Source organism: Microcaecilia unicolor, chromosome 3, assembly GCF_901765095.1.
Source record: "Microcaecilia unicolor chromosome 3, aMicUni1.1, whole genome shotgun sequence".
Taxonomy (NCBI): Eukaryota; Metazoa; Chordata; class Amphibia; order Gymnophiona; family Siphonopidae; genus Microcaecilia; species Microcaecilia unicolor.
This window is the reverse complement of record NC_044033.1, coordinates 200,391,573-200,417,974: the sequence shown is the minus strand read 5'-3', so window position 1 is coordinate 200,417,974 and position 26,402 is coordinate 200,391,573. Positions and strand designations below refer to the sequence as shown.

Here is a 26,402-nt window from a genome sequence, read left to right as displayed (position 1 = left end):
CGTTGTTGTCAGGCTGGGGTTCATTGGAGCAAATTACCACATCCTGTGCGATTTACTGTGAAATATACTCATTTTAGAACAGATTTGAAGACTGGGAAATTTTTGATCTTATTTTTCTTGCAGTTAATAATGTATGGTTTTCATTTTTATCATTGTACCTTCTGGTAAGTTGAACCATTGTCTTATCTGTAATCCACATATAAATTCATTGAGGTAATTGCGGAATTTAAGAATAAACTGTTATGTTAACATATCAGATATCTCCCCAGAAACACTGCACCATGGACTCACTTTAACACTGCAGGTATTCCAGAAACACCGGTGGAGAGGTGGAGACTGTCATGCACGCACCACCAGGCTTGATCCACCTCCAAGTAGAGGCCTGCCATTCTGCCCTTTCACACCCTTAGCAACCAGTAAGCTTGTCTCGCCCCAGTCGCCAGACTTTGGGACAACAGAAGCAGAGAGGCTTTAAATCATGAGCAGCTCCGTAAGCCCCTTTCATTACTTTCCCTCCCTCTTTTTTTATGCTAAGCTTTTTTCCTGCACAATGGGAAAAAAACCCAGCATTGGAATCCAAGAACATTTGAGGATCTAGACACAGAAGATTCTTAGCTGGGGTGGTGGGGGGGGGGGGCGGTAAGGGAGAGGTAAAGCCTGGGATAAGCTCTAAGCACAGAGGATCCTTAACCAGAGGGTCAGCGGTAAAGTGTGGGATAAGCATGGAGAATCCTTAGCTTCGGGGGGGGGGGGGGGGTAAGGGGGAAAGCCTGGGATCCCTTCCTGAGTGGGGGAGGGGTGAAGCCTGGGATAAGTACAGAGAATCCTTAGCTGGAGGAGGATGGTGAGGGGTAAAGCCTGGCTAAGCACAGAGGATCCTTAGCTGGAGGGTGAGGGGTGAAGTCTGGGATAAGCACAAAGATCCTCAGCTGTGGAGGGGGAGTGAAGGTAAAGTCCAGGATAAGCACAGAGGATCCTTAGCTGGGGGGGGGGGGGGGCAGTAAGGGTAAAGTCTGGGATAAGCACATAGGATCCTAAGCTGTGGGGGAGTGAAGAGTGAAGCCTGGGATAAGCACAAGTTTAAACTATTTACACAACCCTAGTAATGTAGCTCTGGATCATAGGGAAGAGGGTGATCTGGCCTGGGTTTTACCTTTCAATCCCTATGGAAATCCAGGCGCCCCAATTTCCAGGTTCCTCTAAGGGAAATGAGAATTAAATTCCCAGTGAGGCAGGGAGGGAGGGATGGACCCATAACTGGCCCTGGGTTTTGTGGATCAGCTGCATTCATCAGCATCTATGTTAATTCCTGCAGGTATTCATGGGCTGGACAATGCCCGAGAGGTTCCTGCTTCCACCTACACCCACTACAGGTAAGCACCAACTCAAAGATACTCCTTTAACTACCAACACAAATTTTTAGAGAAACTACTAACAAAGCAAAATCATTTACATTAATTTTGTTTGGAATTTTGTTCAGTCTAGAGAGGATGTTCATGCTTTACATAAGTATTGCCATACTGGGACAGACCAAAGGTCCATCAAGCCCAGCATTCTGGCCAATCCAGGTCACAAGTACCTGGCAAGATCCCAAATGTCTGAAATTGGGACATTTAATCTGCTCCATGATTATTGATGAAAGTAAATCAGAGTGTCTGGCTGTGCTCATTTTCATCAATGCACCTCCTAAACTCCCCACTGCAGGGAGCATTCAGCACAGACAGGTGAGCAGAGGGTCTTCAGCAGAGCCCTATGCCAACATCTGGAAAACAGATCACCTCCCTTCCCAAATGAATTGTACTTTGGAGATAAAGCATCTTGGGTTTTGTAGAAGATGGGTGAATGGAGAGCTGGGCACTGAAGGGTAAAGCAAGGAGATGGTTCTAAAAAGTGGAGCAATTTCCATTTATTTGTTCCCCATTCAGAATGTTTATTAATTGCTTACAGTACTCCAAGCTAACACAAGTATGTCCAAATGTTAAGATGCTATAAAAGGCAGGTTGCTACAGAGAAAGAGAGATGAAGAAAGGAGGAGAAGGGAGAGGACCTGCAAGGAAACAACCCCCAGGAAGACTACACATGTTGACATCAGCTCCCAGCAGCCTGCTGCAGCTGTAAAGGAAAAAAAGGTTAGAGATGTTTCTTTTCTCTGGGTCCAACACATAATACTGGGTGCAGCTCCCTGAGTGGTGTAGCTGTACTAGGGGCGTCTGTTGCGTACACACCTCCTGTCCCGTCAGTGTGGGTGCCAGAATAAGACTTGGAACACACACCAAAAGCACCAGCATGAGGTTTGGAATACAGCAAGAGAGGCTATTGGAGCACCAGAATTAGGCTTGCAATACACAGAGAGGCAGCTGGAGGGCTCACAGTTGAAAGATCTTATTGTCACAGCCCCTATCTAGACCGCTTAAATGGTCACCAGAATTTTTTCTATTCCCTAAGAAACCCCCTGGCCTTACTACATCGCAGTCCCTTTTGGATGGCCGTGCTATGGCAGCTGCGAGGATCACCTTGGCTGCTCACTGGAAGAATTCTCAGGTGCCTTCTGTGATTAAATGGTTAAATAAGATGTGGTACACCTGTGAAATGGAGAGGCTCTGGGCCTTGCCTAATAAAACTATGACTAAATAGGAGGCCATTTGGGAACATTTTATTACCCATTGTAAGTGTTAAGAACCTGGTGGTGGGGGGAAGGAGGGAGATGGGAGGGGTGTGATGGGGGTAATTTTTTTTTTAAAGTTCTTCATCTGGTAGGAGTAGGTAAGGGAGCTTGGGGATGGAGGGGGGAAAACCATAAAAACTCTTGTTATAAAATCAAGAAGTTCTATGTTAACCAAATGTAATTGAGAGTTCATGAGGTGAATTGTTTTATACATGCGTGTTGTGAGCTAATGTTTATGGCTTTGTACTGTCTCTCATATATTTCAATAAAGACTTCTATAAATTAAAAAAAAAAATTCCTGGCTAAACCACTGACCTCTCTCAAAAGTTAGAAAATCATGTCACTTTTTTTTTTGGTCATCACCTATAAAATGCACCTTGCAACAGTTTCTCTACTTTGTCTGCGAAGGTAACTGGTGGAAAACGAACCATAGCAGAAGGTACCAGCAGATCCCAGCATGGCCCAGAAGAAGTCTGTGAAGGTAGAGTACAAAAATTGAAAGGCAGGTTTCAGGGAGAGGGGGGCAGTTTTCTAGAGAATACATTATAATAGGAATGATTTTGGCTGGAGGAACAGTGGGACAGAGGACTGTTTAGGTTTGATGCAGAGCATGTCACCCATCCTGGGCCAAGTCCCAATGCATCAACTCTGCTTTTTAGCATGGAGATATGCAGAACTTGTTCTAGCACAGTTTTCAGTTCCTTGCAATTTAAGTAAGGCCCAGTTTCTAGACCTTCTACTCTTGATACTGCTGGTAGCTGGATTTGGAGGTGCTGTTTTGTACTAATCTAAAATTAAGCCTCTCATGCTTTCTGCTTGTTAGGACATAAGATTAGCCCATTGCTCAGAAAGATCAGACATTGCTCTGTGCTGTACCACTGACACAGGTAGTGACATATTACTACTACTACTACTACTACTTAACATTTCTAGAGCGCTACTAGGGTTACGCAGCGCTGTACAAAATAAACGGTCCCTGCTCAAAGGAGCTTACAATCTAAAGAACGAAATGTCAAGTTGGGGCAGTCTAGATTTCTTGGGTAGAGGTTAGGTGCCGAAGGCGACCTTGAAGAGGTGGGCTTTAAGCAGAGATGGGCAGGGAGGGGGACTGGCGTATGGGCTCGGGGAGTTTGTTCCATGCGTGGGGTGAGGTGAGGCAGAAAGGGCGGAGCCTGGAGTTGGCGGTGGTGGAGAAGGGTATTATACATGGTGCTTGTGTTGCGTACACAACCCCTGTCCATACCTTAAAATCTTCTCTGCGGCACTCATCGGCTGCCTGCAGCCTCCTCTGGAATCCTCCTCTCTGAGCCTTCACACCCCTTCTAATGCAACTTCATATTTTCTGAAGGGCAGGACGGTTCAGAGAGCAAGTTCCAGTACAGGCCGCCTATGAGTGCCACTGCTTGGAAGAAGACTGCAGCAGAGATTAGTTTAAGTGGTGGGGGTTGGAAATGCAGCCTCTAAAAAAATAAATCCTGGCTATGCCACTGGACACAGGAATAGCTGAGTAACTATGAATAATTGGTATCCATCGTATGGTTTTGTTGTAGAGGTGGAAGTAACAGCACCCTTAACTCGCTTGCTCAGGAGACAGAAAAAGACAAAGCGATGTACAAGGAGCAGCTGCAGGACAGAGAATAAACAGAGGGATGCTGAGCACTTACAGTGAGTAGAAACAGGAGATGCTATAACATTACAAAGAGCACCAGCCTCCCCTGCCTACCACAAGGACATCTCTCACCTGGCACTGCAGTGAAGTCTCACTTACCCTTTCCTAATTCATTTAAAGCTGCTCACAAAGGCAGGGTGGGTGTAGTACTAACCCCACCCCACCCCACCCCACAAATGACCCAAGCACAAATTCCAATCAGACCGAATGGGTCTTACTTGCCAGGATGCTCACATGTATCCAATATCTGCAACCATGCATGGATCCAAAAGAAACTTGCTTTCAGGGAGCTCTCTGGTGCCCGGAGGCCATGCTTTTCTTACAGTTAATTTCTCTTTTTCACACAGAGCTCCTGCTAGGACACTTCACTTGCCGCCTCTGATTACCACTCATCTCCCAATGCCCAGAGAGAAGAGGCCTGCATTTCACCACCTCCGCCTCCTCACACCTAGAACCAGGAGCAATAAGACTCTCTATCAGACCTGGCATGGAAGACCCATTCTCAATGACCACTGGTCCATGTTTACCACCTCCCATCGGGGCCATGCGCTGGAGTATCTCATCCATCCTGACTGGAGCTAAAGCCAGCAGAGGAACATACATGAGAAACAGCGATTCTACTTTGTGGCCCCGGCAGAAGTGATTTTTGCCCAAATCCACAGCACCTAATCCAAGGCTTGAACAGGATCTGCATGGCAATCCTCTTGGTTCTAGTTGAGGGGGCCCCCACAACCATCCCTACATCATGGTTTAATCCTGCTCCTACCTCTTTCCCCTAGAGAGAACTGGATCATATGAAGTTTTGGATATACATAGAGAATGCCAAGACCATAGGGCGTCAGGGGCTTAGGTAGCAAAGCGTATTATAAAAATCCAGTTTAGAGACGACTTGACTGCATCTGAACCAATGAGTTTATTAGCGCTGCCCTAGGATCTGCTCTTGGGGGCAGTAGCAGCCTCCGCTAGTATTAACATCACATAACCCTTGTTCTAGTCTCACAATAGGGCGCAAGGTCCAGGCTGACTGCTGCTGAACTGTAGTTAAGAAACTCAGGATATGAGAATCCCTCATGTGCATTATCAGCTCACTTCAGGCAGATCTTTCATTTTTAAATAGTTGGCTGTGTTTGGGTGTCTCCTTAGCAGCTGCAACCTTAAGACATCTCCTCTACTACCCTACCCAAGCTAGGAGTGTTAATGGCAGCACAGGAGTCCAGGATGCTGGTTTTCATGGTTACCCTAAAACTCAGCTTGTGGGCTGACTACAGTGGCAAGAGACTGCTCCTCCCTTCATTTTAATATATTTCACACCTTTCTAATAGTAGCTCATTCAGATACACTGGGCATTTCACTGTCAGCAGAGGGGCCTCGTATTCTAAATTTGTACCTGAGGCAATGGAGGGTTAAGTGACTTTCCCAAGGCCACAAGATGTGGCCTGTAAGCTTTGAACCCTGGTTTCTCTGGGTCACAGCCTGCTACTCTTAACTCCCAAACTACTCCTCCAGTCCACTGCTGCTGCCAGTAGGAGCTGGGGCTATATGGAGGATGCACTGCTAACTTTGGGAAAAGTCTGAACACGTACACTGGTGACCAAGGGAATCTTCAAATAATCATTCACAATGTTTTACTGTTTCAGACTCAGGCAAAACTTGGTTTAAAATCTTTTATTGGCAGAAAAAAAATGTATAAAAATATTGTCTATACAGAAATACACTTTACTGTACCTGTTGGTTAGCTATAGGGTTTGTTTGTTTTTTTTTCCCCAACCTTCCCCTTTCTCCCAGTCTGAACAGCAGGCCAACAGTAGTAGATGGTACTCAGGCAGCACTAGAATCCCCCTCCCACTGCCAGGACAGCCTCACTTTATAGCAGAAGGATGGGGGAGCTGGCCCAGTGTTTAAAGGTGCAGCGGCATAGCCCATGCAACTAAGTAACAAGGGGACACAAGGACCCCTAACCCCAGAGTAGCTAATAGTGCCCAGGACCTAAGCTCCAGCACACTTGTAAACAGAAGGCCAAATGGGCTGAAAGCCTTAGACGACCCATCAACCTCAGACAGCTCCAAGCCAAACAAAAAATAAAATACTGATGGGGAAGGGGGGAAGGAGGTTTAGACCAGGGCAGAATGATCTAAGACACAAGAGCTTCTTTCCTCCTACCTCTGGGACAGGGGCCTGAGCCTGCAAAAACAGCTGAACACTGCAGCCTGTGTCCAGCAGGATTAGTATAGTTAAAACACTTCAATCCTCACCAAACCACTCTGGGTTGTATGGTAAGGCAGCACAGTCTGCTACCCCGTTTCAGCTGGTCCTGGTGCTACTGCCACCATTTATCTTTCCATCCACAGAAACTTCAACATAATTGACTAAAGCTTCAATGCATATGAATGTCCCCATCGCCATTGTCAGTTTAGGCTGGAGCTGCTGGTAAAAGCAGAAAATATTTTAAAAAGGCTTAGTGAATGAAGGCAGACTACAGGTAATCAAAACTACAACTGTGATAATTTCTCCCACTCTGCTCAGCCAAGTAACAGAAGGTAGTGCAGGGGGTCAGGTTCTGGGATCTGCAGAGGGAAAGAGAGGGGTCAATGCTCCACTTACTGAAGTACCAAGCTTTTCCTGTCAGGCAAATCATTGAAGAGGCAGAAGAATTTAGCATTTAATTCAAAATTCCTCATACAGGAAAAATTGCTTCCAGACAAACCACTTCACCAACCCCATCAAAACCTGCCACATTACAAGCACCTGAAAATAAAAAACCCTCTCACTTTCAAAAAGAGAAAAGTAGAGGAGTGTGGTAGAGAAAAGAACCCCCCCCCCCCCAAAAAAAAAAAAGTTCCTTATTAAATCAAAGTATGATAAACCATTTATGTAAGGCACCACGATAACAGGCAATGTAAGACCTCATCCTCATACCCAGATGAAGTGGGACTGCACATCTTAAAAATACAGACTACCTGAAGGATTTATGACCATTAGGAGCATCTGCCACAGTGCTGACTTGTGGGCAGGCACCCTAACCTGCTACAGAAATAAATTACCAGGTCCAGAAGGAACATCGGATTAGTGCTTATAAGTTAAAACATTGTACAAAAACTTCTTCTAGGCTGCTTAAGCCTTCCAAGTGGCCAGTCCAGTCCTCTGAAGTAACACTGGGTATCTGATATCATATTGAAATGTTTCTAGGGTCGAGAACCTGTCTGAAGGTACTAATGCTGGGTTCAACCTGCAGCAGTTTGACAGGACTGTGACTCCTTGCACCCTGGTCATAATTCATCCCTAGCCGTGCTGTCCAGTGGGGACTGAATTACATCAGAGTTCTTGGCCTCATTTCGTAGTTCCTGCTGCTCCCGCATCTTTTCCGATTTGGCCCGGTCCCAATCCGTCTTTTGTGTGTCATTGTTCCATACCACAGAGGTCTCGGTGTCACTGACGTAGCCATCGTCCCCAGTGTAGTGTGTGGGATAGATCAGCAATGGTTCTGCTGAGAAAGCCTTCAGCGTCCTGCTCTCAAAGTGCTCCATGTACTTCTTCCTAAAGAAAAAGGAATTAGCGTAAGGTTCAGGGACTGGAGAGTGGGGACACACCCCAAGACATACTATTTTTGGGCATTCACAGGAGAAACAAAGCTGAAAATCCAGCAACTGCTGCAGCCACTGTTCAAGCCAACTTTTAAACTGCTCCAGTATAAACTTGCTGCAGCCAGAATTATAAACCCCTTTCTTGGGATTTAAAGAAGGCAAGGCCTAAAGGTTCCTCCCCTTTACTGTGTTCTGCTGGCAACCCCCCCCCCCCCCAGCCCCTCCATTTCAGCAACTCACTTCTCATCTTTCCTCTTCATGTTATTGATCCCCTGACTCCCCCATTAAAAAGCTTTCTCCTAGCAACACAGAATACCATGAATATCCGTAGTCTCAGTCCTCCCCCTCTTCCACTTATCTGGCTGCAAGGATGAATCACTTTGCAGCATGGAAAAAACAGCTGCTTGAGGGAATAAAACAGTGCTGCAAAGACATTTCAGCCCTCCCCTCCCCCTTCAGAGCAAATAAAAGCATGTGTGTTGTGGATCCTAGAGACCCTCCCCCAGACAGCTGTTGAGCCTTGCTAACAGAAAGGGCAAGGGGCAGAAGCAAGATGTGTTGAAACAGTTTCCAGCTGTCCCACCTCCAGAGCACTGTATCCGTACCCCCCCCCCCCCCCCCTTACACTGGGTGCTTGTTGTACATGACTGGAAGAAATTCATCAACAGGTAGCATCTTGCTGAGCGGCTCTGCAGCCAGCAGTTTGCGAGCCCCCTGCAGTGAGATCAGGTAGCCCAGAGTCCAATAGGAATAATCTGCTTCCACCAGGTTCCGGATGTGGGACACAGCCTTCTCTGGATGATCCACTTGCATGCGCTTCCGGCCAATGTAACTAGACAGGAAGATGCAGAGAATGGTGAGGTGAGGCAAGGCTAGACTGCTGTTATGGTAAGCCATCACAGTTAAAGAGAAGTCATTCCTCCTGGGAAGAGACAGTCCCAAATTAAAGCAGTAAAATACTAGACCTTGAAAGAGTAGAAAAGAACATGAGCCTCCTCCCACAGCACTTACATCAAATCCCAGTCCAGCTTTTCCTCCTTCACCTCTTGCACTAAATTCATGAGCCGACGCTTAAAGAAGATCTCAAAGCGCAGGTCGTCCTCAAAGACAAGGGACCACTCTAGCCCCCGCTCAACAATCTGCTCAGAGTGACAAGAGAACATTATGAGCAACAGGACAAATTTGGAGACCACCACAGAGCCCAGACCTCCCTCCTTCTAACTGGGGAGACCACGCACTCTTCTTGCCCAACACTACACTTCCAGCTATAGAGAGATTAACTGTTAACTGAACCGTATGACAGCAGGAAAACCCTGTTAAGCGTTCACAGGGGCATGACAGTCTTTTGCTCAGTAGGTCACAGTGGAAGATCAAAAGGAGCTCAGCTTGTCTGAAAGATAGATTCCTAGTGAAATAAGAATACTGGATATGCCAAAGATCCAGCAGAAAGCTCAGCCCAGTGTTCTAGTATCTGGCAAATCCCAAAGAAGGAGGTGCTACCTTGCTGCTCCTCCAAGGGGAGAATGGGTGGCTTTCCCAAGTCTACTTGGCTACCAGGAAGGGGGGGGAGAGGAGACAATTAGCCTGGAACTAAATAGCTTTTTGCCTCCTGCAGCCACAGGGCAAGAGCAAGTAGATGGAAAAGTTGTTAGACGTGAACATGATGGGCACGAGGCCAGATCCCATACCAGATGCCTGGCCAATCACAGACCCAAGACTCACCTCTTTCCATACATTGTAGTGGCTCAGGAAGCAGCCCAGCTCTCCCTTGGTGAGGGGGCGTCCATGGTATGGGTCTTTGTAGTCTGGTAGCATTTTAATCCCCATGGCATCCACCTGACTGGCATTCATGGCTCTGTAAAACACCAGAATATCTTAAGCATTCCTCCTCATCCCCAAACTCCTTCCAGGCTTCCTACGCAAAAGCCCTGGTCTCTGTAAGGAACGCAGGACGTTTACTACTGTCTAAGATCTATTCTCACAAAAGGAGTATGGGGGGAGGGGGGGGAGTGTGGGGTAAGAGGACACAGAGGAGAAAAATCAAGGGAAGAGAGAACAGAGCTGCACAGAAAGGACAGGCACAAGAAGCTGAGCATTTTACTCACTTGCCATCCACAGCATTCATGATTTTACAAGCGATCTGCTGCTTGTATAGTGTCCTCAGCATCCGCTCTTGCCGATCCTTGCGCCGCTTCAAGTTAATCAGGTACACCTAGAGAAGGGTGGGAGGGGGGCCCAGTCCATTAATCAGGAAGCACTGGCTACAGACTCATCCTACTAGAGGAGTCCCATGTGCCCCCAGTCAACCCACTCCCAGCTCTGACCCTACTGCAGTGCCATGTACAGTTCTGGAGACTGCACCTTCAAAAAGATAAACAGGATGAGGTTTGTCCAGAGGGCAGCTACAAAAGTGGTTTTTATCATAAAGCATAAAAAGAGACTCAAACCTCATTATGTATACTCTGAAAGGCAGGGGGAAGATATGATAGAGACCTTTAAATACCTACAGGCCACGGTCAGTCTCAATTGAAAGGAAGTTTGGGAACAAGGGGGCATAGGATGAAAGGGGACAGACTCAGGAGTAAAGGAAATAGTTCTTCCCAGAAAAGCGATGAATTTGCAGAACCACCCCCCAGTGGAGATGGTAGAGACAAAAACAGTATCTCAATTTGAGAGCTTGGCACAAGCACAAAGGATTCTAAGAGAAGAGGATGGGATTTGATATACTACCTTTTCTGTGGTTACAAACAAAGCATTTACATATTTATTACATTTGTATCCCGCGCTTTCCCACTCATTGCAGGCTCAATGCAACTTACATAGTAACATATTATATTCAGGTACTTATTTTGGACCCAAGGCAATGGGGGATTAAGTGATTTGCCCAGAGTCACAATGAGCTGCATTGGAAAATGAAACCAGTTGCTCAGGCCAATGCACTAACCAGAAAGGAAGGCATTATAGAGCTCCGTAGTTGATGTGGATGGTCAAACTGGACAGATCGGATGGTCTTTATCTGCATCATTTTCTATGTACAGAGGATCTCCGAGGGAGAGGAAGGGATTGTAGAGATTAGTAGTTGGTGGTGGACAAACTGGATAGGTCGTATGGTCTTTATCTGTGTCATTTTCTATGTTTGTGTACAGAGGATTTCTGAGGGAGAGGAAGGGATTGTAGAGATTAATAGCTGGCGTGGATGGACAGATCATATGGTCTTTATCTGCCATCATTTTCTACGTTATCACAAAGCAGTGCCTGTGAGCGGGTAATCTTCTATTCTGGATTTCAGTCTCACCTCGTCCAGCCCCATCTTGTCAGGAACCTTGGGTGATATGTAAATGTACTTGGACGGCTGCACCGGAGGGTTCCGAACTATGAAACAGGAAAAAAAAACAAAAACTCACAAATTCCAGATTCTGCCTTAAGAGACTAATCAAAGTGAGGGAGGTGAAAAGGGGGAGGGAATCCTAATGGTTTTAACTGGGTGCACTGGTACAGTTACTTCAAGAATCCTCAGCCCAGACCTTTCCGACCTGACAATGTTGCTATTCAGGTACTTGTGACCTGGCTTGGCCACTGTTGGAAACAGGATACTGGGCTAGATGGACCATTGGTCTGATCCAGTATGGCTACTCTTATGAGTTTAAGAACTCAGACTGTCGCATGGCTGCAATACAGAGCACCTTTATGTAGCCTGAGGGCAGCACAAAGATACTACAACACTCTGCCTGGCACAGGGTGTGTGAAATACAGCAGGACATTTGTCATGTGTGCTCATTCAAGTACACAAGGACACATCCACAGGCTCCTAAAAGACAACCAAAAGGCAGACTCAGACTTGCTATCAACATTCACGGTATTGTGATTGATTTTCACCGACTGGAATTATGTTAAAGGCCACAGATTACAAAGTAAATGGTGTCAAAATCACCACACCTTCACCTCCCACTCAAGCTGTTTGGAGACCCTTACCCATGACCTCCAGCTCCACATGAAGGAAGCTCTCCGCCTCATCACGCAGGCTACTGTGAGATCGCAGTGGTACTGGTAAGAAGCCGTACACCTCCTTGTTGCACACGAACATCTGGACTTCTGAAACCAAAGCACAAGTGACAGAAGTGGCCGTGAAAACACATCATGCGGATATGACCACTTAGTGCAACACTATTACAAGCAAAAGCTGCCAACTAGAGAGTTTTGACGATGGGGAGACTGGGGAGCACACGCAGGATGCAAACCTGGGTACACACATAAGGCTACTGAGGTTGGGAAAGTCTGTGCCCCCTCACCTGCTTGCTTGCAGGAAAACGCAAACACAATGATGTCATCGAAGGCCCAGGTGTAGTCAGGGTGTGGGGGATGGAAAGCCAAGTCCTGGGATGCTTCCTTCCGCAGGTCGATCAGGAACGTGGAATGCACCATGGGGACAGCGAAGCAGCCGCGCCTGTCCAGCTTACGGATGGGGATGTAGGCCGGAGTGCGCCTGTAATAACCCTAGAGCACAGGACCATCACATGCCACATGTAATCAATGATAGACTGTCAAACTAATCACCAGATCTCAGGACATATGGGACATGGGAGCCTCTGCTGCTCTCTGCCCTTACCTGGGAAGTCATTCCACACCAAAAGTTGGAGTAAGCAGCTCTGGACTCCAGCATGGGGGCCACTACAGTCTTATTCTCTGCTATCAGCAAACTCAGGATGTCTGGGTTGGTAAGGAGATTGTCCGCATCCACAAACTGCAGCGGAGAGACAGCAGAACCTCAGTGCTGTCTGTACTGTATATAAAGCATTTTTATTGATGACAAATAACAGCAATATACAGATTGTGAATTCACATATACAGATTTGTATAAAAAAACAGCAATACAAGAATACGATAACCAAATATCAAACAGTCATCAAAAATGTTCTGTTTTTGTGGTTAACAGCGTATCTTTAATCATGGCCAAACATTCTTAATATCAAACTAATACCCAACCACAAACAGGTGACCCCTTTACCCCTCCCTATCACTCTTCCACTCCCACACAGTCCGTAATATACGTCCTTATCGCTGCAGCCTTTCCCTCGCACTGCAGTCCTTGCATTCTCCCCCTTTCCCTCAGTTCTTACCAGGATGTAGTCAGCCCACATCTCCCTAGCAGAGTCCAGCGCTGCCTGTCTCAGCTTCATCACATGCTCATAACGAGTGTTGGACCAGTGCTTGGGTCCTTCCTCATCTGGATAAGACCTGCAGGAACTCAATCTGTATTAGATTGGGGGTGGGGGGAACAACCCACAGGAAGGGATGAAAGGTGTCTCCCCACAATGTTGTCTAAGGGGCTGTGGTAATGCACAAAGACTCCTCAGCTCTGATTTTAAATAACACTTAACAGTTTGGTCTGCAGGGGGCTTCCAACCCAGCCACCAAATAGATATCCACCAGGCAGAACTAGGATTATACTGGTTCCTATGATAGTGTCCGACGGATGTCTTCCCTTTATGGCCACGGGGTCTGCTGCCACCATTAAATTCATCGCAACCTTATTCAATTTAGGCAAAGCATTTCATCCTCAAGTGTTTTCTTGGATCACTCATCTCACCTTTGCTTTGTAGTATTTGCTCTGTAAAACCCTCCCTTAATATCAAAGCCCTGCAGATTTTACTTCACGCTATAGTCATTAACCATCTGCATTACTGAAATTCTCTTCTTGCTGAAGTTCCTTATACCACCTAAAGTGGTCACAGCTCATACAGAATAAGGCTAATACTCAGAAACAGGACCACACTGTGCCTATTGCTTTTCACATTAAGATTTTCATTCTCACTGGCATTCCTTTATTATTCCTTCCCATTTACTGCTATCTTCCTTTTCCAACCCACTTGTGATCTTTCCCCTCAAACTGCACTTAAGATACTTCTCCAGAATGGCCTTTAGCTATTTTGTTCCTGAAAACTCACCCCTCAGCTCAGAGGCCATGAACACTGTTGCAAATCCCCATCTTCCTCCTTGGTACGTTTGGCTCCTGAATTCTGCTCTTTTCATTGTCTCGGAGTCTATTGAATTCTAATGCTCCCCTCCTTTTTTGATTTTGCTATTTTATGTCCATCTGCTTGCTCTGCTCTGGTGATAGTTTTATGAATGATGGTGTAAGAAATGACAAATATATACAATTACAAATACTACAGTTAAGACTGAGGGCAGAGTGGTACCATTTTAAAAGCACTGATGTCTTTGAGCAGGGCCTGTCCTTTTATGTTAAATTGTACAGTGCTGCGTAACCCTAGTAGCGCTTTAGAAATGTTAAGTAGTAGTAGTAAGAGTTGGGGACCTGTCCTATGAATACTAGAAAAGTCAGATTCCTAGCAAAGGGGTAGTATGGAAGCTGCTCACCTGGGCTCCTCCTGTGGCCTCCATTCCACATAGTGATACTGGTCCTGTATGTTAATTAACCATTCTCTCAGTATTGCTGTAGTGTTATCAATATTATGGTCTGTCGCCACCCTGCAGAATGTCAGCGGAGAAGAGGAGAAAGACAGAGACTCAATGTGAACACACTTCCCAGAAGACACACTGCACCTCTTCTCTCCCACCATATCCCAAGTCTAGGGTCAGTGCTTTCCATCCTCAATATCCACAGCCATCTCTCGGCTACAGTAGGAGAATCCATGCACACATACTCACACCCTCAGCCTCCTCAGCACTGACTTTGGTACAGGAAACTTTAGGCCTTGGGAGCTTAGCAATAACACCTGGGTACCACTCCTAACGCTGGCTCTTGCCCCTTAGGCTGAGTGCCACAGAGGTTAGGAGGCCCACACTGCTCTGTTCAGCCACTAGGTGTCTCTGAAAGGCAAGGGCCCTACTCCTAGAAGCTGTTCTTATAGTGACATCTAGTGGCTAGTCACATAACAGCAGTTTCAGTAACATTTAGGTGCCTAGGGCTACAGCCTTCCAGACATCAGAAAAGCGCACACAGTGATTGCTCTACACACAGAGGGTGTAACGAGGATGAGAACAAGCAGACACTTTAGAAACGTCCTCTGTGACTTAGCATCCGTGATGGGTTCCACCAGCACTTTTTTTTACAAAGCATCACTTGGGGTTCTACATGGAATGTTGCTACTAATTGGGATTCTGGAATCTTGTTAACTTTAGAATTCCAGAATCTTCAGAACTTTTAGTACAAGAAGAGTGCTGGGCAGACTTCTACGGTCTACGCCCTGATCGTGACTGGATAGGGATTGGCTGGAGTGTAAATTTTAAGGGGCTTCGACGTTAGCTTCAGAACTTAGTACAAGAAGAGTGCTGGGCAGACTTCTACAGTCTGTGCCCTGAGAATGGCAAGGACAAATCAAACTCAGGTATACATATAAGGTATCACATACCATGTAAAATGAGTTTATCTTGTTAGGCAGACTGGATGGACCGTGAGGTCTTTATCTGCCATCACTTACTATGTTACTTGGCAAAAGCCATCTTTGTTACCTCCCTGTATCTGAATGGTGAAGGAAACCCTTCCCAGGGACTCCAGTTCTCATCGAACAACTGCAGGGGAAGTAATTCAGAACAGAGGCCATGAGAAACTCCCACTCTAGAAATACCAAGAAGGTATAATGCCTTAAGAGATGTGCACTGAAGTAATGAGAACAACCAGCCTCTGCACTCCAGATGGCCAAGGAAGTATCCATCCTGAATTGGATTACTGTGTCAAGTTCACTCTTTGGATTCTCTGAAAAGACCAGCTGCAAAGGGATGCATTGCCTTCAGTTTCCCAGAGCAGAGGCACTGAGCTACCAGAAGAAAACACTTAGCAGATCTGAGCAGAGATTTAAATAAAAGATACCCCAGATGTCACAGGCAGAAACTCATGTAATGTTTCTTATGCAAAAATTTAAGCTACCCAATGTGCAGTGGAATATTCCCTCTGTAGAATCAAAGAGAACCTGAGACCTACAGGGTTGGAGATGTCAGCTGTAACCTCACGTGTAAAAGGAGTAGGCTGGTAACTACAGACCACAATCCAAGTTCGATGATGGGAAAATTAATGGCATCACCATTAAAGGAAAAGATAGTGGACCATCTTGAATCCTGTGGGTGGCAAGACCAAAGCAGCATTGTTTCATTCCACTGAAGAACCAAAAAACTAAATAGATAGCTGTTATATGTTTACATTTCAGGAAACCTTTAGAACTGATCCTACATTAAAGGTTGATAAATAAACCGAAGGTGCTTGACTAGGTTAGAAAGCAAGACATAAGTGATGATAAAATGTAAACCACTGAGGAGAGAGGAGTAATTAGTGGAGCGCCGCAGGTCCTGGGATCAATTCTGTCCAATATTTTAATTAGCGATAGTAAAGAAGGAATAGAGTAAAAGATTTATCTGCTTGCAGATATTAAGATCTACAAAGGGTCTGACTCCAGATGAAGAGCAATTAAAAGAATGATATAAAGTATGATGTGGCAACCAAGATTCAGTGCACATGTCATTTATGTGGGGTGCAGAAAACTCAGGATGAGGTATATGATGGCAGGTGAAAGGATGTGCACCGATGCAAAAGAAACCTTGGGGCAACAGTGTCTGAACATCTCAAGACAGCGGAGTAGTGCAATGAGGCTGCGAACAGAAGCAGAGGGATGCTGGGGAAGCATAACCCACCTCTCTGCACAGGTTACTGGCGAGTTATTTCTCTAGGATATCGTGTCCAGTTCTGAAAGGATAGACAGGCTGAAAGGGGCCCAGAGGAGGGCTGCCAAAACACCGCAGCATCAGATACAATTAAAATGGAAAACCTGATGACAAATCCATTAAAAGATATCAAAACGATTGAGGAAAGATGAACCCTTTTATTAATTGCCCATTATAATTTCTAAATGCAAACTATTTGAAATTGCAACACTGGATGGTCCTACTCAAAAAGGCTACAAAGACTATCCTGTTTTATTTTTGCTCTGATAATTTTTTACTGTGAAAAAAACCTTGGTAGGACACAGAATCTTGAAGGTGATGTAACATATGAACCTCTCATATTGGGCAGATTTTACCAACGCATTTTATTAGTTATGATGTTTGTTTATAAAGTTCTAAATTTCAACAGCATTATGTTACTATCTGATCATATCTACTCATTTTAAATCTTGAGTAAAATGCAATTGTGATCCTTGACTTATAAAATTGTAATCTGGTGTACATAAATATATGCTCATGACTGTATATTTGCAACTACATTTAACTGGATGTTCTGATTTCATCAATGTTTTGTGGCACCAGACTAAAAAATTAATAAAAATGTAGTGCAAGCAAAACAAAAAAGCTCAGGGATTTTGTGTTATATTTTGATTTAACTCAGGTCTTTTCAGTAGCAGCTGAGTGCGAGATACATTTAGGTACAGTATGGTTTATGGTTAACTCTCTCTATATATAATTGGTCAATCTGCATCCCTGGATGGCTGGCTGGCTTCATAACCATATGCTAATGAGGTTATATCAGCTCGCCTCCAGCATTCCCTTCCCTCTGTGTCCCGCCCTGGCGGAAAGACAAAATGATGTCAGAGGAGGGCGGGACACAGAGGGCAGGCAAGGGAACGCTGGAGCCGACACAAGCAGAGCCTGCCACCGCTGCGACCTCAGGTATGGAGTGGAGGGCAAAGGAGGAGAGGGGAGAATCGCTGGACATGGATGAGATGGGAGGGCAGAGGAGGGGAGAATCACTCAACATGGAGGGAAGAGAAGGGAGAGAGACGAGAAAATGCTTATACGACAGCTTTCCTAGGGCCTGTTTCATTTGTTCCGAAACGGGCTTTTTTGCTTATTCGATATAAATAGCAGAACAAAATTAAAAGGAAGAGTACAGAAAGGCATTATCCTGTCCCCAGAATGCTTATAATCTTAAATGTGTAGTTGAGGCAAAGGACAGTTAAGTGACTTACCCAAGGTCAGAAGTAGTGACAGTAGGATTTGATCTGTAGCTTTCCAAATTCTCTGCCTAGTGATAGTCCTTTAACGCTGCTTACCTATATCAGATGTTCTCTGTGGACAGCAGGATCCTACAGCCACACTGACCCTCCCTCCTCTAGTTGAAGTTCACTCATAAAACATCGACTGGCACGCATCGATGATGTTCTGACTAGCAGTGTGGCTGTAGGAACCCAATGTCCACAGAGAAAACCTTTTACCAGTAAGCAACTTGTTTTGATGGACATTTGTTACGAAAATGGCAGTCAAGTAAATATTTATAAGTCAAATACATATAATTTAAAAACAGTCTTGAAGAGGAGATCATGAGATGAGGCCCAAAAGGGGAGAGTTAGGAGAAACATTAAGGAAATTTCATCCTGCATAGATGGAAAAACAGAAAACTTGGCTGACAAATTTCTTTTTAGGAGACAGAATTAATAGCTTTCTTGTAATTTTGTGAGGGTTTCAATTTCTTTAAGAGATTTGTTGTTCTTACTCTTGTTTTATCTTTTTTTTTTATTTTTTTAAGCTTCAATCATTTGTTTTTCCATGCTCTCGTCTTTCCAGCCTCTTCCCTGCTACTGATCAAAGTAGCTTTTCATCTAGCCCAGTCGTAGGCATCCAAGAAATCTGTCATCCCAGAGAGACAGGACAATAGAACCGTGTTCCAGAAAAGTAGCAGAAACAGTAAAATAACGTATAGAAAGCCTGGACATTAGCCAGGCTCTGTGATGAAGCCAAAGGAGAGCTGGAGAATTGGAGTCTGCAGTACCTGCACCTGGAGGGGCCTCAGGGTCCTGAGCTGCTGTCAAAGTTCCACCTTTTAAAGTCTTACACTATCAAAATGAACCAAAAGCTACTGGAGAGCACAATACATCAGTCCCATAGTGAAAACACAAGCAAAAAAAAACTGCAGACCACATTTGGGGCCCAGTGAGATGGAAGAATCACTGGCCGACTATTTCCGCGACAAAGTGCAAAAGATCAACCTTGAGTTCACGACCAAGCCACCAGGGATCTGTAGTGGACCCCTTCTTTTCTCAATCTACACCTCTTCCCTGGGCTCGCTGATCTCGTCTCATGGTTTTCAATATCATCTTTATGCTGATGACACCCAGCTATACCTCTCCACACCTGACATCACCGCGGAGACCCAGACCAAGGTATCGGCCTGTTTATCCGACATTGCGGCATGGATGTCCAACCGCCACCTGAAGCTGAACATGTCCAAGACCGAGCTCCTCGTCTTTCCTCCTAAACCCACTTCTCCTCTTCCTCCACTCTCTATCTCAGCTGATAACACCCTTATCCTCCCCGTCCCATCTGCCCGCAACCTCGGAGTCATCTTCGACTCCTCCCTCTCCTTCTCTGCGCATATCCAACAGACTGCCAAGACCTGTCGCTTCTTCCTCTTCAACACCAGCAAAATCCGCCCTTTCCTCTCTGAGCACACCACCAGAACTCTCGTCCACGCTCTCATTACCTCTCGCCTTGATTACTGCAACTTACTCCTCACCGGCCTCCCACTCAGCCATCTATCCGCCTTCAATCCGTTCAGAACGCTGCCACACGTCTTATATTCCGCCAGAACCGATATACTCATATCACCCCTCTCCTCAAATCACTTCATTGGCTTCCGATCAGATATCGCATACAATTCAAGCTCCTCCTCCTTACCTACAAATGCACTCAGTCTGCGGCTCCTCACTACCTCTCCACCCTCATCTCCCCCTATGTTCCTGCCCGTAACCTCCGCTCACAGGACAAAGCCCTTCTCTCAGTACCCTTCTCCACCACTGCCAACTCCAGGCTCCGCTCATTCTGCCTTGCCTCACCCTATGCCTGGAACAATCTTCCTTTACCCATACGCCATGCCCCCTCCCTACCCATCTTCAAATCTCTGCTTAAAACTCACCTCTTCAATGCTGCCTTCGGCGCCTAACCGCTTGAGAAATATAGAATGCCCCAATCTATCCACCCTATCAGATTAACTGTTCACTCGTCCTCTAGATTGTTCACTTGTCTTTAGATTGTTCTCTTGTCTTTTAGATTGTAAGCTCTTTGAGCAGGGGCTGTCCTATGTTTAAATTGTACAGCGCTGCGTAACCCTAATAGCGCTTTAGAAATGTTAGTTAGTAGTAGTAGTAAGAAGGGGAAGCACAGGGAAAGGGGGTTGATGTAAATGTTCTTCCTCCAATTAAAATAAAGAATGTGGTAGTACAATACTACAGGAAAACATGTATTTCCCACTCCTTGCCAGCTGCTCTATGAAGTGAAATGGCAAACACACTGAACTCCTCTGCAACCCTTCTCACTGGCTACACCAACTGCCAGCATGGGAACAGCAGAGAGGCACTGTCCGTTCAGAATCAAGAAGCAATTTCATGGCTTGAGACACTGTTCTGCAGCAGACACCCCCCCCCCACACACTCGGGTCTACTTACACCCACATCAACAAATAAAATGCAAAATCCCCCCCCCCTCCCCAATTTGGAATCCAAACCAATAGTCTAAAAAACCATAAATAAGTCTCACCACTGCCATCCCTCAGTAAGTTAATGCTCCCCCAACATCCAAATCCTGGGCTCCTGCATCCCTCCCCCAACACACCCCGATCCAAGCCTCTTCCTACCCCCACATCCAGGCCCTCAGCCACCCTCCCTCCCCCCAACATTCCAGAACCCTGCCTCCCTTCTCACCTTACATCTAGACTCCCGACTCTCTCCCCCCCCCCCCCCCCCCCCCACACGATTCCTGCCTCCCTACCCACACATCCCGGACTGATACATCCCTTCCCTCCCTCTAATCTATCCCGTACTCTTACCTCCCCAACCACATCACGGACTCCTTGCCAACCTCCCCCCACTCATTCAGATCCCAGACACCTGCATCCCCTCCTCATCATCATATCCAAATACCGGATGTTTGCCTCCCCCCATCATATCAAGATCCCAGACTCCTCCCCCCTCCTTTCCCGGCTCTTACCAGAGCCCGAGCCGGTGCCGCGGGTAGCGCAGCCTCTCTATGCAGCCCAGCACGGCGGGCAGGGAATGAGCCGCATTGCGCACGTTCAGGGCAAGGAGGACGGGCGGGGCCTGCAGCGATGACTCGGGGCTCCAGCGCTCCTCCGGGAAGTAGCCGGCTGCGGCAACAGCCAGCGACAGCAGGAGAGCGGGAAGAACCGGCGACCGAGCCGAGGCCATGGCCTAGTGCGAGCAAACAAAAGCGCCTTGCCGCCCCGGAGAGGGATTAAATAAAGTGACACGAGGGCGGCCACTTCCGCCCTACCCGCCAGACTCCGGCCCCTGCGTCCAGCCTCCAATCCCCAGGGCGAACGTCATCAACGTCTGACGCTACGATCTGAAGAACCGCCCATCAGCCGCGCTGTGCTACGCTCCCGCTGTGTACGTCATCTGTGACTCATGTGAGACTTCCAAGTAAAAGGAGAAAAACCTCAACAAAAGCAACAGAAGATCTAAAAAGCAGCAGAGGTGGCTCAGGACAGAAGGAAATAACCAGGGGTGCACAATCAAACTTATTCTTGAGAACTGACTACCCCCACCCAGGTGGTTTTTATGATAGGAGCGGCATGACGTCACAAAAGTTGAAGCTGGCCCGCCCGCGCAACCCCCATATTGGTAACACCAAAAGAAACGATCCGGCTGCCGCAAGCTTGTTGATTGCATTTTCCTTTCATCTCACTTATATTTTAAAACATGGGTTTATGCAGCGACGCGTACGGATCAAGGAGATTTAATAGACAGGAGACCAAAGTGACGTCAAACGTTGAAACCAATTAGGTTAGTCTCAGTTTCCCCGTCATCGCCGTACTCTCAAAACAAAGCAAGCAAATCTATGAGCTGTTGCATCCACGTTGTCGCTTTTTATTGGTTGGTAGCATTTGTATTTAATCTCACTTCTATTTTCAAACATGCCACTTTGTGCTGCATAAATATACACATAGGCAATATAATAACTTCTCAAAGATTGAGTTGTAGTTTGTTATAAATCGTAATCAGTGTGTCATTTGGAGGGGCTAGTTATAGGGACATCCTAGCATGTGTTATATTCTTGCAGAATTTTTTTTTTTCCCCCTGGGGAAGGGGTGCTCAATATTCAGAGTTTTATTTATGAAATTTATACCCCACAATAAACATGAATTAGGTTGAAAACTGAGAGCATTTTAAATCTTTTCTTTTTCCTGTGCCTAGATCAAAAGAAAAATATGGCATGTAGGAACTTGCTTCTATTATTTTGTGGATTGCGGAGGTAAAAAGCAGTTCCGTATCATCATGCTGATCAATCCATAGCCTGGTGGGCAGGGTTGCCAGGTGGAAAATTTTTTTCCAGCCCAATCGAGCCCAAAAAACAGCCCAAAACCCGCCCAAACACAAACCCCGCCCCTGACACCCCCACCCCCGCGTCATCGCCCCCGCCGTCATCAACCCCGCCCCGCCGTCACCGGCCCCGCCTCCCCGTCATCGGCCCCGCCTCTCACTTCATCGGCCCCGCCTCCCCGTCATCGGCCCCGCCTCCCACGTCACTAACCCCGCCCAAAACGTCATTAACCCCACCCAAAAACGTCACTAACCCCGCCCCCCCCGCGGCCGAAAAAACCGCCCTGAAGGCCAAAAACAGCCCAAAAAACCGCAACCCGCCGCGGGCAAAAATTTCCCGCGGCGGGTCGCGGAAAACCGCCCACCTGGCAACACTGCTGGTGGGTTGTGTCCATCTACCAGCAGTTGGAGATAGAGAGCAATCCTTTTGCCTTCCTAGATGTGGTCATGTGCTGCCGGAAACTCCTCAGTATGTTCTCTATCTCAGCAGGTGGTGGTCACACACAGCAGCAGCTCTGGCTAGGTCTCCAAGCCTAATCCTTAGGTTTTGTTGAGTACCTGGGGTTGAGGGCTCTTCTTGAGCAAGTGCAAACCTGGTGGTGCCAAGTCCCTCCTTTTCTCCCCCCTCCCGCTGGCTCCGTTAAAAAAAAAAAAAAAAAGAAAAAAATTTTGAACAACCTTTAAGGGCGTTTATTTCAACGTTTATATCAGCGTTACAGCTCGGAGCGAGCAGCAGGTAATTTTTACCTTTTGTAGCAGGCAGGGGGTTCCCCGATCGGTCTCCACGTGGCCTATGGCATCAGAGGGCGAGGGCGGGAAGATTCGCTCCCCGGACCGCGTGTGCGCGTCTAGCAAGGATGCGGGGGTTTCAAAACCTGAATCGCCTTTTTTGGGCGTCAGTTTGGAGGCCGGTCAGTGTCCCGGTTTTTCCCGCCATAAATGCCCATCCTCCGCTGCTCGCCCCCCCCCCCCCCCAATTTTGGCCAGCCACTCTGCTCGGACGGCTTCTTCTTGGGCCGCCCTTGAGGTGGGAGACGTTAATGCTATGGTCGCCCTTGATTCGGGCAACGGCAAGAAAGCGGCCAAAGTTAAGCACCGTTTTTCCCGCGCGGCTCCTTTTCGGAGTTTCGCGCCGGACGCCATATTGGATGCGCAGCATGTTTCTCCCCCGCTCTTGCGAGCGCCGGTTGAGGGTGCGTCTAGGGCCGTGGCCCAGGCTGCAGAAGTGCACAGTCTGGGGGGTTTCTCCCCTGAGTTCATTTTGCTGCTGCATCAGGCTTTCCTTATGCAAAACGCTGCCCCTGCTCCCTTGTCCGATAAAGGGGTTGAGGCCTCCGGAAGCAAACGCCCTCGGGTGTTGTTACATTTGTACCCCGCGCTTTCCCACTCATGGCAGGCTCAATGCGGCTTACATGGGGCAATGGAGGGTTAAGTGACTTGCCCGGAGTCACAAGGAGCTGCCTGTGCCTGAAGTGGGAATCGAACTCAGTTCCTCAGTTCCCCAGGACCAAAGTCCACCACCCTAACCACTAGGCCACTCCTCCAGGATTTCCAGGCCCTAGAGGACTCTGTCTCCTCTGATGTAGATGAGGGCAGCGTATCTGAGTTCTCCCAACGGTCCTTTGGGGATTCCTTGGAGGAGACGGATTCCCGCTCGGATGGAGCGGATGGCCCCGCTGCAGCGCGGATCTTTCGCTCAGGATTTGCCCAACCTGTTAGTGCAGTCCATGAGCATTTTGAAGATTTCCTCTCCGGAGGCCGTCTCTCCCTCAGCCTCTGCTGGCTCTGCCATTATGCTGGAGACGAAGCGCCCGCCTAGAACCTTCCACGTGCATGAGGCCATGCACACCTTGATTTCGGCTCAATGGGATTTCCCAGAAGCGAGCCTGAAAGTGGCTAGGGCTATGTCCCGCCTCTATCCTCTGCCTGAAGGTGAACGGGAGGCCTTTCTTTGGCCTACCGTGGATTCTTTAATCACTGCGGTGACTAAGAAAAGGGCGTTGCCGGTGAAAGGTGGCATGGCCCTAAAGGACGCCCAAGACAGAAGATTGGAGGCGGCTTTAAGGTCGTCCTTCGAGGCGGCTGCTTTAAGTTTGCAGGCCTCAGTTTGCGGCTCCTATGTGGCCAGGGCGTGCCTGACAATTGTGCAGCGGACTTCCCCCTCGGATCCTTCCTTGAAGGCTGATTGGCCGGCCCTGGAATCGGGCTTGGCCTACTTGGCAGACTTGCTGTATGATGTCTTGAGAGCCTCGGTTAAAGGTATGGCTCAGACAGTCTCTGCACAGCGCTGGCTTTGGCTGAAGCATTGGTCTGCTGACCACGCCTCTAAGTCTCGCCTGGCTAAGTTGCCTTTTAAAGGCAAGCTGCTCTTTGGGGTCGAGCTGGATAAATTGTGACCGATCTCGGCACGTCTAAGGGCAAGAGGTTACCAGAGGTCAGGGCTCGGGCCAGTAGTGCCCGCCCCGGTTCCTCCAAAGGACGGTTTCAGGAAGCCCGTCGGTATTGCCCGGGCAAGTCGGGCTCCTCTGCCCCCTCTTCCTTCAAGAGGAACTTCTCCCCCAAGCAGCATTCCTTTCGCAGAGACCGCCGTCCCGGAGGTGCTTCCTCCGGTCCTCCCCCAGGGTCTCGTACCCAATGACGGGGCCCTGGTCCATGGCCCAGTGCAGATTGGAGGACGCCTGTCCTCGTTTCTGGGCGAGTGGACCAGGGTAACTTCAGACGCTTGGGTGCTGGAAGTCATCAGAGACGGCTACAAGCTAGAGTTCTGCCGACCCTTAAGAGACGGGTTTGTACACTCTCCCTGCAAGTCTCCAGTCAAAGCTGTGGCAGTGCAGCAGACTTTGGACAATCTGATCCGCCTGGGTGCGGTCGTTCCGGTGCCAGAAGATCAGCTTGGCAAGGGACTCCATTTACTTTGTGGTGCCAAAGAAAGGAGGTTCTGTATGGCCTATCCTCGACCTCAAAGGGGTCAATCGGGCCTTGAAAGTTCGGCACTTCCGAATGGAGACTCTCTGCTCTGTTAAAGCGGCAGTGAAGGCAGGGGAGTTCCTGGCATCCTTGGACAAGGAAGCTTACTTGCATATTCCCATCTGGCCTCCTCATCAACGCTTTCTGCGTTTTGCAGTCCTGGGCCGACACTTCCAGTTCAGAGCCCTCCCGTTCGGGTTGGCTACTGCTCCGCGGACCTTCTCCAAAGTAATGGTGGTCATCGCGGCCTTCCTACGAAAGGAAGGAGTACAAGTCCATCCTTATCTGGACGACTGGTTGATCCGAGCCCCCTCTTATGCAGAGTGCGGCAGAGCTGTAGACCGGGTGATTGCTCTTTTGAGCTCCCTGGGGTGGATCATCAACTGGGAGAAAAGCCAGCTGCGCCCGACTCAGTCCCTGGAGTATCTGGGAGTTCGTTTCGACACCCAAGTGGGCAGAGTGTTCCTGCCAGACAATCGGATTGTCAAGCTTCAGGCTCAGGTGGACCAGTTCCTAGTAGCCTCTCCTCTTCGGGCTTGGGACTATGTGCAGCTGTTGGGCTCTATGACGGCCACGATGGAAGTAGTGCCCTGGGCCAGGGCTCATATGAGACCACACTACAACACTCTCTTCTGCAGCGCTGGACTCCAGTGTCGGAGGATTACGCTGTGCGCCTTCCCTTGGACCCAGCGGTGCGCAAGGTGCTGAGCTGGTGGCTGAGGACAGACAAGTTGTCCGCAGGAATGCCTCTTTTGACCCCGGAGTGGGTGGCTGGTGGACGTGAGGATCGCCTGGTGACTTGCCTGCCTGGTGCGAAGGTGGCGGACCTCACTCGTCACCTAGATAGGATTTTAGATAGTGCTGGGGAGGAGTCTGCTGTCTTGGTACATGTGGGTACCAATGACATAGGAAAATGTGGGAGAGAGGTTCTGGAAGCCAAATTTAGGCTCTTAGGTAGAAAGCTCAAATCCAGATCCTCTAGGGTAGCATTTTCTGAAATGCTACCTGTTCCACGTGCAGGGCCCAAGAGACAGGCAGAGCTCCAGAGTCTCAATGCGTGGATGAGACGATGGTGCAGGGAGGAGGGTTTTAGATTTGTTAGGAACTGGGCAACATTCTGGGGAAGGGGGAGCCTATTCCGAAAGGATGGGCTCCACCTTAACCAGGGTGGGACCAGGCTGCTGGCGTCGGCATTTAAAAAGGAGATAGAGCAGCTTTTAAACTAGAAATGGGGGGAA

At 47.8% G+C, this 26,402-nt stretch overlaps 2 protein-coding genes across 2 annotated transcripts; one reads left to right on the top strand and one right to left on the bottom strand.

Annotated features, from left to right (window-relative positions):
* Positions 1-432: 432 nt before the first annotated feature.
* LOC115466094 lies at positions 433-7,103 on the top strand. Its single transcript, XM_030197120.1, has 6 exons — positions 433-490; positions 1,316-1,373; positions 1,984-2,129; positions 3,074-3,146; positions 4,216-4,330; positions 4,682-7,103. Exons 1-6 carry the CDS (start codon positions 479-481, stop codon positions 4,914-4,916), a joined length of 639 nt encoding a protein of 212 aa, XP_030052980.1. The 5' UTR covers positions 433-478; the 3' UTR covers positions 4,917-7,103.
* Positions 6,002-21,161, bottom strand: COLGALT1 (collagen beta(1-O)galactosyltransferase 1). Its single transcript, XM_030197118.1, has 12 exons — positions 20,846-21,161; positions 14,294-14,404; positions 13,033-13,150; positions 12,522-12,656; positions 12,205-12,409; positions 11,888-12,007; positions 11,211-11,287; positions 10,021-10,127; positions 9,638-9,770; positions 8,927-9,054; positions 8,541-8,747; positions 6,002-7,868 (listed from the first exon to the last, which is right to left on the bottom strand). Exons 1-12 carry the CDS (start codon positions 21,061-21,063, stop codon positions 7,601-7,603), a joined length of 1,827 nt encoding a protein of 608 aa, XP_030052978.1. The 5' UTR covers positions 21,064-21,161; the 3' UTR covers positions 6,002-7,600.
* Positions 21,162-26,402: the final 5,241 nt, after the last annotated feature.